Raw genomic sequence first — 14,598 nt, 5'->3', positions numbered from 1 at the left:
TCACTGTTGTTAGGTCTGTTACTCTGAAGACATCTACAATAAATGATTTGTTTTCATAGCTTGTTTGGAGGAAGACACAGTTGCTATCCTGAACATAATGTTTTTCTCAAAAGTCATGTGGTGAATTATGAGGATGCTCCGGAAGGTTTTAAAATACATTTTGTAGTCAGTCCATCTGGGAGAGAGACATATTACTTTAGAGGAAAAACCAGTATTTTTTAATATTGCCTGATATTTTAGTCACTTTGGGAATGTATCATTTTCTAGTTGATATCAGAAAACTAGAGCAGAGATAAACTCAGCCAAAACAGATAAATAATAAAAAAATACAAGATCCAAATAAACAAACAAATAAATACACCCTTGTTTTGATTGTGTATACTTGTCCAGCTGTATTCCCAGCTCAGGTGGTCAGAGTGCCTGAAATTTATACAGTCATGTATTATTGAAAATTGCCTACCTTATTCTAAAACTTTATGCCATTTCATACATTAGAGCTATACTCAGGTTTTGTATACTTGCTTTATTTTGCAAAGTTATGTTATTGTTTTATTGCTAAAATACCTCCAAGCTATATGGAAGAGAATTAGCCTAATTAATCTAGAATATTGTGGTCCCCAGAATATTACTACTTCACTGAGACAGAGGTATAAAAGATATGAAAACCAGCCCCTTCTTTGCAACAAAAATTTATCCCTGAAAAAAGAAGCATGTGAGAAAATCAGAGAACTTGAGCCAGAAGTTGAGTTATGGTCAGATTAAGACTATAAAATCTTCAGTCTGAGTCACACCAAAGGTCTGTGTAGCCCAAGATTCTCTTTCTTTCAGAAGCAAGAAGATGCTGTCTGGGGAAAAAAGATATGTAAAAGGTACCTGTTTTGTCAGTATGTCCTCCCAGCTTTCCAGCAATCTGTGAGGGAGGGCTTTCTGGAGCCAGAGGTCATTTTGTAGCTAATAAACCTTGGTGGACTTTTCTTCCATGATCTTTTCTGGAAAATCCTTTCAGAGAGTGTGATAAAGGCAAACAATTGAATTAATTTTTTAGGATGAAGTTTGATACATTTCCAAATGCCATGTGACAGCAGAGGACTGGACTGTGCTGCCACGTGACTGATACTTGGAAAGAAAATGAAATCTATTTCCAAAAAACCCAGATAGCTAAGAAATGGATTGTCACAGGGGAAAACATTTCTTCCTGACTCCTGTGGTGATCAGTTTTTGTTCAGAAATGTAGTCCCTTTCTGGTCTTGTTTTAAATACAAAGGGTGTTACTTTTAAGATTATCTCCCATTTTTAAATATCAGATAAATTGTGACCTCCTTTAGTATGTCATTTATGTGATGGTTGTTCCAAAGGCAGTTTATTCTTTTGGTGTAACAAGAAATTTAAACTGAGAGAAACAAAAGTCTTTTCTGGTTTAGAGCAAAGTAGACACAGTGTATATCAATTATGAATGCCATGTTTATCTCTATTTAAACTGGCATAGCTTCTCCAGAGCAATTTCAGATTTGTACCAGATTGAATACCTGTCTCTTTTGAATTTTCTCCTTTCCGGCAAACGCATTTGCCAACCATTTGAAGAGTTTTATTTTTGGAGATTGTAAGGTTGCTCAAACACAAAGGAAAATCATCAGCAGTCTAAAAGAATGATTAACTAAAATCACTTTAATGTTGGAGAACACATAGCAAATTACTATGTCCACTGGGTCTGCATTTGCAAAAAAATGCATGTCTCTGCATTCACAAGACAATTGGATAAATCAGCTTGGATCCCAGTGGTACATTAGTATTTGAAGATTTTTAATTGGAATTTATAAGCATGTAAACTCATTTATCATAGCAGCTCTCTGCTCCCTGCTGGGGTCTTATGTGACCAGTGCAGGTTTCCCAATCAAACACAAATTTACATATTGATTTGATTTATATTGAATGCTTTCCTCGACTTCTTAGCACATCCTTGTTTTTGTGTGTGCTTTCCCCTTGTATCTTTAAATGAATGTTGGATTGCTAACTATGCAAACTGACCAATTTTTTTTCTTGATTGAAGGGGTGATGGCAAAGCAAATCTTTTCTGATTTATACATTTTTATAACACACAGAAAAAGCATATCTATTTTGGTACCTAAAAGGTCAGTGGGGATCAAGATTTTTGAGAGATTCCACTATGTTTGTCCTATAGTTAGGAAGAAAGCTGTCTTACATTTTTGGAAGCAATCCGTGTGGGAACTTTTCAAATGCAAAAGGAAAACAGAGAAAGGTGAAGCCATTAGAATGACTTAGAAACAGTCCTTTGTGTGAGAGAGATGCATGCCTGTCACAGACGGAACCAAAATGTGTTGGTCTCGCTAATAATCACATACAGTAAGAATTATTTCCAGAGTTACTGAGTGAAATTCTGTGTCCTTAATTGTGAAATGAGAGGTGAGAATGTCCTGATCACTTCTGTCTTTAAAACTGACTACCTGCAGCTGACCCACTGGGGTTCGTAAACTATTTTTAAGGGCTCTAAAAAAGATGACTGAGTTGGCTACAGGCTGAAATTTGTTCTGCTTACAGTTTTAGAAGGCCTGCAAACTGAAAAAGACTAAAAAACATGGGTTTTGTCAAGGCAGTTTGTAAGTTGATTATGGTAATTTATCATCAATATTTTACAACTATGGCATAAGTCACTTTAAATCTTGATCAAATTTTAGAGAGGGAAATGGCTGCCTTTATAAATGTAATCTCCCCATGGTTTTTCCATGATGGGACCTCAACTTTACTAGTAATGTAAAACACTGATGAAAGAGTATTATTGCTATATTAATTAATTGTGAGAATCTACTGACAGTTACTTTAAAGCATCAAAATTGACAAATCTATTAAAGAACATAATGGCAATATTTCTCTGAAAGTAAAATATGAGGCAGTTAGCGCACATGAATATCTCTAGAGTACACCTTAAACTGTTCTATGATTAAGAGACTATCTTCTATAGTAGTTTTATGTCTTTATTAATGAATTTTATTAATGAATTTTATTTATTAATGAATTTTACAAAAACTAACACAAGGAACTAAAAATAAAACTCCAATAAATCACACAGAGCAATGTTTTGTGAAAACAAAATTATTTGTATGTTTTAACATCCAGAATGTGATTAAATGCTTCTTTCCACTTTCTTATGAATAACAGTAGAAAGGTCGATGCAATCGTGAGTGACTGAAAACCTGTCTAGACTACAATATACTTTTTTTGGAAAAGTAAACCCTGTGTTGGCCAGGAAGAGAGAAAAATGGGGTGAAATACTCATAAATACTTTTAAAGTGCGTAATAATGCAAATTAATAAATCTCTGATTGGTAGACAGATTTTAATGAGTCTGTTTGCCATAGCTTGATGACTAAGGCTGTGTTGAGTTTCAGACACAGGCAGAGGATATAAGCACTTTGTTACTTCTGATTGATTGTTACAAAAAATCATCCTTAAACTTATAGCATTTGATCTTTTAATGAAGAAAGAATTTCCTGAGATTTTGCAATTAAGTCTGTAAATAACTCAAATTAACGTTAATGTTAAATGGGCCTGTTCATCTTTTTATCTGGCAGATCTTTTTGTCACAAATTATTTAAAAATGTGAAACTTTCATCCTCCCATAATTAACAACTCACTGACTTTCTGCACTAGCCTAAGAAATTAGGTTATAACTAAGAAAATTTATTGACTTATCTTAGAGCTACCTGTCTTAATTCTAAGACAAAGTTGAAATCCAGTGTATCTGCTTTAGCTCCTAAAATGAAGCTTACACAGAATTTAGAAGTCTAAATCCAGCAAATCAATTGAGGAACTCATGCTCCAGTGACGATCTAATACTTAAATGCTTGTGACTCAGTAGGCACAGTCCTGCACCTTTTAAAATTTTCATAGATGCCAGCATACACCAAAAAGTCCTCCACCTCAGTGTTCTTCTCCCATGTATACTAAAACTATATAGAGACCCACTCCGAAAGAATTGCTGTTAGCACACTTAGCACACATCGATAGCACACCTTAGCACAGGGCAGAGGAGCCAAAGTCCTTTTTTCTCGGACTCAGACCTCTATGTAGCTGCAGTGTCCTTAGCATGCTCTCAGGATGTGGGAACTCAAGTCTCTTCCGTAACTTGAGAGAAGTCAAATCTACACCTTCTGCTTTCCAGATATGCACTAACTACTAGATTATGTTGAAAAGCTTCCCTTATGCTTTTCCTATTGGAACTGAGCCATTGGTGCTCTGTCACCAACCAAAATCCATAGTGCCAAAAGGAGAGCGCTTGTCTCTACAGTATGATGGTTTGGGCATAAGAGCAGCAATTCCTGGGGACTCTTCCCTGTTTTTCCCTGTGGAAGTGTGTCCATTTTCATCAAATGGATCTGGCAACTCCACATACTCTCTTCTTGTGTATCACTTTCTTTGACATTTTTGCTTTCCTTGTCTGTTCAGTAAACTGGGCACCAAACACAGGGAAGGGGTTTCCACCAGATGGCAGGACTGCTAAACGTTAAATATTTGAATGCTGTATGTCTCAGTGGGTCTAGCCCAAATACTATGTTGGCCATGTCTGATTGACCATTGACTTTCAGTGGGAAAATCCTAGCCTACCGTTGGCACCATCTCTGTCCCTTAATGGTTAAAGTTGTTTGTTCAGTATTGATTGAAAATATCGGTACTCTTAAAATAATTACTTCCTACACATCTCAATCACCCTTCACAAAATACCTGTTCAAGATATAGAGTAGTAATAAAGAAACATGGCTTGCTAGTTTACATTGTTTCATATAAAATAATTCAGCAAGTCTTTTGTATAATGAATATGTATAAGAAATCTTTAGCTTGTCACAGCTCTAATCATGAACAGAAAAGACAGGGAAAAAATCATCTTGTTGTTGTTGTTCAAATAGATCTAATTAAACTAATTGATTCATTTAAAGTTCTGTCAGTTATTGTATATTTTCTTTGTTTAATTTCCACTGCGGTTCTATTGTGTGTCCTTCATGCAGTTTGAAATATATACTTTTTGCAGGTTACTTACCAGATCAATCTCTGAGTGAATAAAGATTTGAGGTATTTTTGCATCCTAGTTTAAAAAATGCAAAAAAGATGAACGCTTATTTGCAGACTGGACCAAGATTTGTCCGCTATACACTGGAAAATGAGCTGTATAGTGGAACTGCTGACACAACAGTAATTTACAGCATGCATAAGTAGTGTCAGAATAATAAAGCTTCTTCAGTGCCTATAAGCTATAAATAGGATGCATTTGTCAATTGCCTTGCCCAGGCAAATTGTGCTCACTTTCCACCCTGCACCTGTGTGTCTTTATGTTTCTTAGAATAGCAGTATAGCTGTCTCGATTCAAGTACTTCATGCATCTTTCAAAACTGAAAATTCCTCCATACTTTGTCAGAGTCATGCTGTCAAACTTTTGTCACTTTAACACACCCAATAGTACCTACAGAGTTTAAAACATATATTTTCTTGTACTTATGTCCCAGTATTTAGGCACATCTTTGTTTATTAATCTCTGAAACTCTTACATGTGAAACTCTTGCAATAACAGGCTAACAGCTTCCTTTTCGTATGTACTAGCACTTCTGATAGAAGAAAGCATAATACAGGTTCATGAAATGCCTAAAATTTGGGTGCAAATAAGGTGCCTGATTGAGGAGTACTGGAGTCTAACCTACATTTCTTCTATATTACATTATGCCCATAATCTAAACCCCCAAAAATCTATAGAATTCAACCGCAGTAAGGCACAATGTCTGCTAAAGTATACACCTGTTCTGTAGGATGATACTACCTGACATGTCTTTCTTTCTTCATAAGTTGCTTCTAATTACAAAAGTTTCTTTTGTCTTCTAATCTTTCCTACCCGTGCTGAAAAAAAGATGTAATATGTTTAGGCAAACAAGAAGTCACTAATAGAAGTCACTCTAACAATATCTGTGGGACACTTCATTGCCCTTTGAGTCACTGGGATGCATTGGCACATTTTGTTTAAAAATAAAAAACAACATTTTTTTTGAGTTTGTACTGCTATCTAATTGCGTATCACAAGACCAAAATATAATGTAGTGAAGTCTTTCAAACACCTTCCTACTTTTTTCTTTTTTCTTAAAATACAGAATTTAAAACTGTAGCTGAAATTATAATGACTTTTATTAAGCTACTACACAAGTTAAAACAATTATCTTGGAAATAGTAATAGCAACCAGACATAAATTAAGCAAATTATCTGTAGACCTTCAGGCATCTGCATATAAGGACTGCTTTCTTCTCTGACACCAGGTGCTGAAGATCTGACTTACACATGGCATATGAAGCAGCATGATAAAACCTCTGTACACTTTTGGACCCACTAGTTCCTTCAAGGAATAGCAGGAGCCACCACAGTCTTCTACCTTAGGAGGCTCACTGACCATGTGCATAGGCTCTCACGGAAGCATTTAAGGGTAGTGAATGTCAATGCCTTTATCACGGTGACTAGAATGCAGCCATCCCTCATTATGCCAAATAACATAAATGCAACCGTGACATGAATGGCCATACTTCTCATGTGACTGGATGTGTGTCCATCGTGTGAGATGAAGCACATGCATTTTGGTCAATGTAGAGCCCTTAAGAAAGAAGGCAGCAAGTTAAGGGGCTGTTGGCCATTAGTTATTATGATGGATTTGGTTCACAGTCCCTAGATTGGCCCCTCCTACCACAGAATATCTTGAAGCGAGTGGCTCTCAGCACCTGCTCTAGATGCTGCTCGACTGCATAGAGGACAATTAGGTCTTGAAGGATAGTGAGACTGACTTCATAGGTTAGTGGAGTGACTGACGTGAGGGCTCCAAACTGCCCTGTATTGGAGCAGAAAAGTTAAATGGAAGGGGGTAGCTTCTTCTAGATGGTTTATGAATCCAGTTCAAAACTGTTTGGCTACTTCAGCATGAGTTTATACATAGTTCCAGGTTGAATGAAACTACATTTTTAGTGGGTAATGTATCCTCTGGAGAAAGAGCAGTGCCAGACCCTAATTCTAAGGATAATAATAGTCTAATAATAATCTATGACAAATAGCAGCATTACTAATGCTAAGTAGCAAAACAGTTTATAGTTTCTTGGTTATGGTCATTTGGGTATTTATGGGCAAGTCCTTGCTACTGCCTGCAGCTGCTATTTGCTCTGTGTAAAAGAGTAGTCTGGGGGTAAAGCAGTATTATAGGTTGTTAGAAATATGGACTATGTGTCAATGTAGGCAGCTGTTTTGTGTATTTCAAAGGATTGTGTTCCTGTGTTCTTTGCTGACGTAAGGTTGTTTTTTCCATTCATTTAGTTTTTGGCAGCTGCTTCATACAACTTGAGTTCTGTGACTTTCAGACATGAGAATGATGGAACGCAATTCTAATACATTAATTTTCTTATTTCCAATGTAAACAATGATAAATGGGGGAGAAAGAAATTGTTCACTTGGTGGGAGAGAGTTAAGCACAGAGTTTAAAACCCTCTTAGAAGAGAAGATTGCTTCAAATTATTAACAGAAGTTGTTTGATCTCTTTTCTTTCAGCTGTAGTACAACTGATAGCACCTAAGCAAAGGTGTGTAACTTGACTGGTTACCCACATGCATCAATTTTTTTCTTTAATGGTCAATATTAGAAAGGGAGTAGTCACCAACCACTCATCGTCTGGAGTGGCTAAGCCAGGCCACACTGTAGCAGTCACAGAACTTCTGTTCATGATCCTACTAGAACGTATGGATAAGCTTATAATCCTCCCCAGTGCTCTCTGCAAATAATAGACGTAGTCTGTAGAGCAGAAAGTGGTTCCCTCCAACAGAGGGCTTGGCAATATAAAATACCTCTAAGTACATTCAAGGCAAGGTTGTTTTGTTGAAAGTCATTATTATATATAGCATTACATATGTCACTGAGCTCTTTACAGAGGTAGGAAAGCAAGGACCTGATTCTGCTGTCACCATAGGTTTATGTCAGTGAGAGAAGAGGCAGAGGATACTGTGCTTTAAACATGGGCACTGCAGTTTTACACTGCCAAGAGAATTAACTTTGTCCATTTTTCTCTTTCATTTCCTCCTCACTAACAGGTTATTCATCAGCTTAGACTTTCAGAGAATGAGAGTGTGGCTCTGCAGGAGCTTCTAGATTGGAGGAGAAAGCTGTGTGAAGAAAGAGGAGACTGGCAGCAAATCTTGCACAACACTGAGCAAAGGATCACAGCCCCACCTCCACCTCCTTGTAAAAAGCCAACACTGCTGAAGAAGGTAGAAGATACCTCCTGCAACAGACTTTCTTCAGGCATATGGGATACCACCATGTGATTTAGATGTGTGTTTCTGCAGACTGTTAGGAATGAAACCATGTGAAGATTTCAATCTGCACAATCAGCAAGTTTCCTTCCCTCCACAAAGTGTGCAGGGATTTTTTACAAGCACTCATTCAAGAGCACAGGAGGCAGGAACTATGTAGATCTGTTGTGTGTGCGTGTATATGTGTGTGCTTGTTCTTTTCATATATATATGTATATATACACACATATGTGTGTGCATTTATGAGTATATATGTGTGTGTGTATGTACATTTATATATATGGAGACAAACTGCACTATAAGTACTTAGTTTAAAAGTACAAAACCATCACTTAAAGCTCTCCCATGGACATTGAGGAAACTCTATGTTAAGCAAATGAGGATGGGCAGAGCTAACTGACAGGCATTTTAGAGAGATCAGGAAAGTCTGCGTGCACACTGTACAGCTGTTTTATATAGTACAAAAAGATGATGTTTCTTGTTCCTTAATGGATGGTTTTATTATATTACATGTATACATATATATATTTCTTTGTAGATGTCTGTGTTTTATTGGAGTTGCAAACCCAATGATTATTTACATGTTTATTACTGGTGTTTTATAACTTTATGCAATTGGTGCTGTTGTTCTTTCTTCAAAATACAGGTAATAAATACAGTACTTGCATTTTTTTCTCATAGTTTATCCTTAACAACATACCAGTTTCAACTCTGTGTTCTTTTCCAGAACTGGCAGTGTTCTTTTTAAAATCAAATTGAGATATATTTGCAAAGCTTCCATTTGCAGATGTGGTTTAATGCTGTTTGTAGTCATGAGTTAGAGAGCATGACTTTCTTACAGTGGGCCTGTGTTTCTGAATGTGTGAATTGTGAATTCTTTAGTTACATTCCAAATCTTATTTCATTCTGGGTTATGTAGAATAATGAGGCACTCATTTAGATTATAAGTATGGTTTGAAATTCATACCTGATTATGCATAAGGTCAGGTATCAGTGGAAAGATACATAATGGTAATGAGGTATGAAAGTAGGGCTGTGATTTACCGTTAAAAGCCGGGAGGCTTTATGGAGATGAGTATATCAAAGGATTATGTCCTTATAGTGGTACAGTGATGCATTTATACCTCAAATTTCATGTAATGAAATGATTTCAGAAATGTGAGCATTCTAGTTGGGGAACATGAGTTCTGAGCAGTAATATTAATATACGAAAAGCATGCTGCTGGAAATTTGTTAGCTACTGCTCAGCAGTCTTTGAAATACTGCTTTGCCAATAAAAGGTGTAATTTATATATACACGAAGGTATTTTGTCAGGGGGCACTTATTTTAACTTCTTGGAGCATGTAGAGCCAGTGTGAAGCGCTCTTCTTGGCTGTTTGCCCCATTCCTATTGGGATCCAGGGAAAAGTGCTTGTAATTTTGCAAGTGGATATAAAAGTGATGTTTTAAAATGTAAGCTAAATTAAAAAAATGAGCTCACCCTTGGTTATAAGTTGTTGGGAGGGAAAAACAACCTACGTAGAGATGTAGATTTTTCTGTCGTATTTGACAGAGGCTTCAAGCAAGCTGAGTAACACTAAGCAATGATATGCCTGCTCTCTTGTTTGTTAGTTTGTTTGTTTTTACAGGGGAAACAGCAAAACTCAAACTGTCCCCCAGAGTCCCTGAAGATCATCAAGCTAGAGGCAGAACTCAGTGCCTTCTCCTGCTGAAGATTAAAATAGCCATTCTGAGTGGACAAGGAAGGGGAGGCACCAGGTTAACTCTCTATTTAGTTATGTGTTGATTGTTCTTTGATACTTAGGGCAAATATCACCCAGCACAGCATTTTACCTTGTTACCAATATTACCTTCCTAGCAGTCCTCTGTGTAAGATTACCCATTATTTCATGGAGAAGCAGGGATTCTGGACTCTAAACCTTACCCTCAGCTGATGTAAATGGTCGCAGACCATTACTTTCCCCGTAGGGGCAAAAGGCAACCATGCGGGAATGTAGAAAACACTTCACACTCCTGAAACAATTATGTCAGAACTAGGCTTAGACTGGCAGGATTGAGGTGTCTGCCTTGCAGCTCAGCTAACTGGGGACACACAGAGATCCCTGTTGTGAGAGTGAAATGAACTGGCTCCAGAACTGGATGCAAGAGAGCTAATTAACCCGCCCTTGCCACTACGTTCCTTCTAGGATGCAAGTTGCTGTCTCTGCGTGGCACAGCAGTGCTGTACGTAGCCATAACAGCTTCTGCCCAACTAGCTCAGCCATCCCAAACACCTGACTGCACTGAGCCAGGCAGACATGCCCTCAGGCTTATCACTCCTCAAACAGACCTGGCAAATAGCCGTCTCATAAGCGCTATCCATGTTGCTCCCTCTGATGCTCACTAGCTGGCTGGGTGACTGGTAGCAATCAATTCACAGCAGCGTGGAGGTTTAGGGCAAGCTGTAAAACCTGTCTGAGAAGCCAGTTTAGACCACGTTGAGATCCCTGCTGCTGCAATTAGCCTGCTACCAGTCACCAAGCTAGCTATTTGTAAGGTAAGCTTATGTATCTCTTGACTGTCATTTCTGCGTCTGTAATGCAGGAATACCCAGAGGGTAGAGACTACGTTTGTCAAATGGAGTTTGAAACGGGATCGCGCACGTTATACTCTTTGCAATCCTTAGTAAAAGTTGTCTTAGAACTGTGATCAGCCTCCGCTGCAGGGGCTGAAATGGGGTTTAAGGAACCTTTTTGCTACTCTTTCAAAGTCTGTATTGTATCCTAGTGCAGCTACATAAGCCATGTGTGGAAAAGCAGGTACCTAGATCTTCTACCAGTTTCATCAATACAGGTACACAGGAGAAGCCAGCACAAACCTGATGCAGGCTATCTGATTCTCCAGACAAAGGGGAAAGTGCATTATTCCTCCCTTGGCAGAAGGCCTTTGTTGTATTTTTTGGAAACTTGGGTAAGGCATATATTTTATGGGGCTCTTCCTTAGAGCACGTAACCACAGCACAATACTACAAAGTAAATAGGAGAGGATATGAGATCTTTTTTTAATTTTGTTTATTCCAGGATATGCAATGGCCAGCTTTTAGTTTGGAAGAGTTTTTCAGGATATTCGATTAAAATATCATACCATAGGAAAAGTATTTGTGTTAAAAGCATGTATTTCTCCAATTGCAGTAAGACACTCCAGCGCGTGACTTATGATGTCATAATTCACACCTAGTGTGTTCATTGGTCCCTTGGCCTTTGGCCTCATGCCTAACAATGCAGTTGGTAGGGAATTATTATACCATAATTCACACCCTACTGTGTCTTATTGCTTAAATAACCATACCCCCAGAGGTGTCTTAAAACTACCATTAAAGTTTATATTGTGTATCAAAATGTGTTTACAGGGCTGGGAAAATATACTATTGACATTTTGAAATGTTGAGAAGTAGTTTTAGTAGAACTGTACAGTGCTTGTAAATTAATCTCCCCAGAGGAGTATGCACCAGCCAATTACAGCATTTCTTGAGTATATGAAGTTCTCTCTTGTACATTAAAAAATAGCCTAGACAAAAAAAAAAAAAAAGCCTTATGAATTCAATATTCTAAAGGGAAAGATTAAACTCTATGAACATGCTAATGCTCTTAATATCCAATGAACAATCTAACGTATATTTGCAATAAAGCAATTTCAGGAAGCTGGGGTTATCATCAGATAACCACACCTCCACATTGTGCCTTATTGCTTAATTTTTCATATGTGAAACAAACACAACTTCTAACAAATCAGCATCTCCTTCAGTGTAAAGCAGTAAGAATCAGATATGTTTTACACTTTAAGAAGTCATTGGTCTTAAATCCAAGGGAATTCTAAAACCATATTAAAAAAAAATCATCTCTTGGAATGATGAATTTTTAAAACCTGCAGATCTCCTTGTTACTCCTGAAATAGCACTTGGTGGTTTTTAGTTGCTGTAGTTACAATCCTATTGCAGATTAAAAGCAAACCTTGCTTCTGCTTTTTAAAATTGGATTTAGATGTTCAAAGAAATACATGCACCAATATTCTACAAAACATCTGTGTACAGCATGAAGAGATAAGCCTTTTAAAACTTTGTATTGTTTACAAAACAATAGTATGATGGTTGAATAAGTGAATTAAATTTCCCTTTTTTGCCAGTGATCCTTTTTATTCCCTCTAAAGGGTTGACTTATGTTCATTAATAACATTTTACATTGCAGGTCCTTTGTGTGTGGGACAAAGAATTTCATTAACTTGCTAAGAAAGCATAGTAGATTATAGCATAGTTCTAAAGTGATAGTAATAGCCATAATCATTGTAGTTTTTAATTCTGCTCTATACAGTATTGAGAACCCTAGTAATCACCTTATTCTTATCTTTATAAAGCCTGCTAATATCTGAAATGCTCTGAGATTCCTAAAATAAGTTTTGCCATTCTCTTGTTAAATAATAAATTTATGTAATTAAACTCTGTACAAGTCAGTTTTCCAGAACAGTATTAAAAATTTCATGGCTTTGTACTCTATATATACAATTTTTTAAAAAGAAACATCACCTGAGCATAACTACTTAGCAGTATTGGAACAAAACACAAGGGCATATAAGGAATTGCTTGTCTTTCAGTTTTTACTGTTCTGTGTGTACTCAGGATTTTCATTTTCAGAAGAAGTAAATAAATCCCTGTGCTGGTTTACACCATGGCTGTGAGAATTAGATCATTAACAAAACTGTCTCTCTTTCCACCTGTAATTTGGCCCTTTCCCTGGCCACAGGAATGAATATTGGATCTGACTGAATCATGGCTTTTGCTGTGAAGTGGCTGAGGCAAAAATATAGGCAAAAAAGGATTTTTGAGGCTTTTTGATTTATTATGGTAAAAAAAAAATCATCTTGAGTTAGCTAAAAAAAAATCATCTTGAGTTAGCTAGAAGCATTTACTTCAACCTGAAATAGCTTATTTTGGTACTCATGTTTATGAGTAAAACCCTCTCTAAGCCCTTTTTTTCTTTTCTTTCCTGTCAACTTAGGTTAATTTTCAAACACTTTTTGGATGACAAAAAAAGTATACTTAAAAATTACACCAAAGCCTTTAGGGTTAATTTTTGAAATGAAACATTTTCCTTTACAAATACTAAAATAAAATATTTCAATGTTTTCAAAATGCTTTTCACCTTTTCCAGCTGAAACTCTTTGCTGGATGCAGTCTGAATGTACACAGTTTCAGTCCTTCTCAGACTTGACTTTTCATAAATCTACTCTTCTCTGAAAAGACAATGCTAATGGATATTTGTTTCAAGCTGCAAGAGGACTGCTGCGGTCCTTGCAAGTACGAACAGAGAAAATTTGACAGGCACAGGTATATTGCCGTTCTAGCAATGTTCATATGTCAACAATTAGTGGTGCCCCTCCTGTTCTAATCTGAGCTCTAGACCCTTCTCTGTCTACATAGAGATGAACTCTCCTGTCTCCTGGAATTTGTTAGACCACAGAAAGAAAAGGACTGCATCTCTCATCGGTGAAAAAAGCACTCCCATGGAAGGGGGAGAAATGCGCTTCAGGTTCTTCCCTAGTGTGAATTATTTAAGTATTTCTGAGAATGGGAATTGGAATGCAAGTCTTTCACTAGACAGATATGAACAACCCACTAGGTTAGAAAGTCTTTTCACTTTGGCAGTGAACGTCCATGCGAAACAAAATAGCTTCAATTAAAGGTTGTAGACATGTAGCTTTTCTGCCTCACAACATAATATATAACTTGGTGGTCACCAAAATCTTCTGAAATGTAGGGAGGCTATTTTTGCATCCTTCAGGAAGATGAATCTACATGTCTTTTGAATTAAAACCACTCCTTCTAGCTGTGTTTTCTGCAGACCCTGGGAGTGTGGTCTGAGCCTGACAAATTAGATAGACAGACAAGAAATGTCTAGCGTTTGATTTTGACAGGACTAGGATAGGAGATCGGTCAAGTGTGAAGAGATAAGTTACAAGTGCTTTGGTGTTTCTACAGTCAAATTTAAGACCCAGTTTCAGAAATGCAAATCTTCAGACATTGTGACCTTCCTTTGTGATTGTTCTGAGCAGCAGTCTGAAGACATAAAGCACAACACTGGCTTTCAAAAAGACCAGCCAAGACAAAAAGTCATGGAAAATCCACAGATCTAGTCTTCTATTTAATCCCTGCATAGGAACAAAAGGCCAGATCCTGGAGAGAATTTGGGACCAATAAGGAAACTAACACAAGACCTTCCTTTTACCTGCCTT

At 37.1% G+C, this 14,598-nt stretch overlaps 1 protein-coding gene across 7 annotated transcripts in view; it reads left to right on the top strand.

Moving 5' to 3' along the window:
* MYO16 (myosin XVI) overlaps positions 1–13,035 on the top strand; it is a 407,211-nt gene extending 394,176 nt beyond the window's left edge. For all 7 annotated transcript variants that reach the window (XM_068927513.1, XM_068927524.1, XM_068927518.1 and 4 more), the window contains one exon: positions 8,112–13,035. In XM_068927513.1, coding sequence (XP_068783614.1) covers positions 8,112–8,345 — 234 coding nt within the window. In that variant the 3' untranslated portion in view covers positions 8,346–13,035. The remainder of the gene's footprint in view (positions 1–8,111) is intronic.
* The last annotated feature ends 1,563 nt before the right edge of the window (positions 13,036–14,598 follow it).

This window comes from Struthio camelus, chromosome 1, assembly GCF_040807025.1.
Source record: "Struthio camelus isolate bStrCam1 chromosome 1, bStrCam1.hap1, whole genome shotgun sequence".
Classification (NCBI taxonomy): Eukaryota; Metazoa; Chordata; class Aves; order Struthioniformes; family Struthionidae; genus Struthio; species Struthio camelus.
This window is presented reverse-complemented; position numbering and strand designations above follow the sequence as displayed.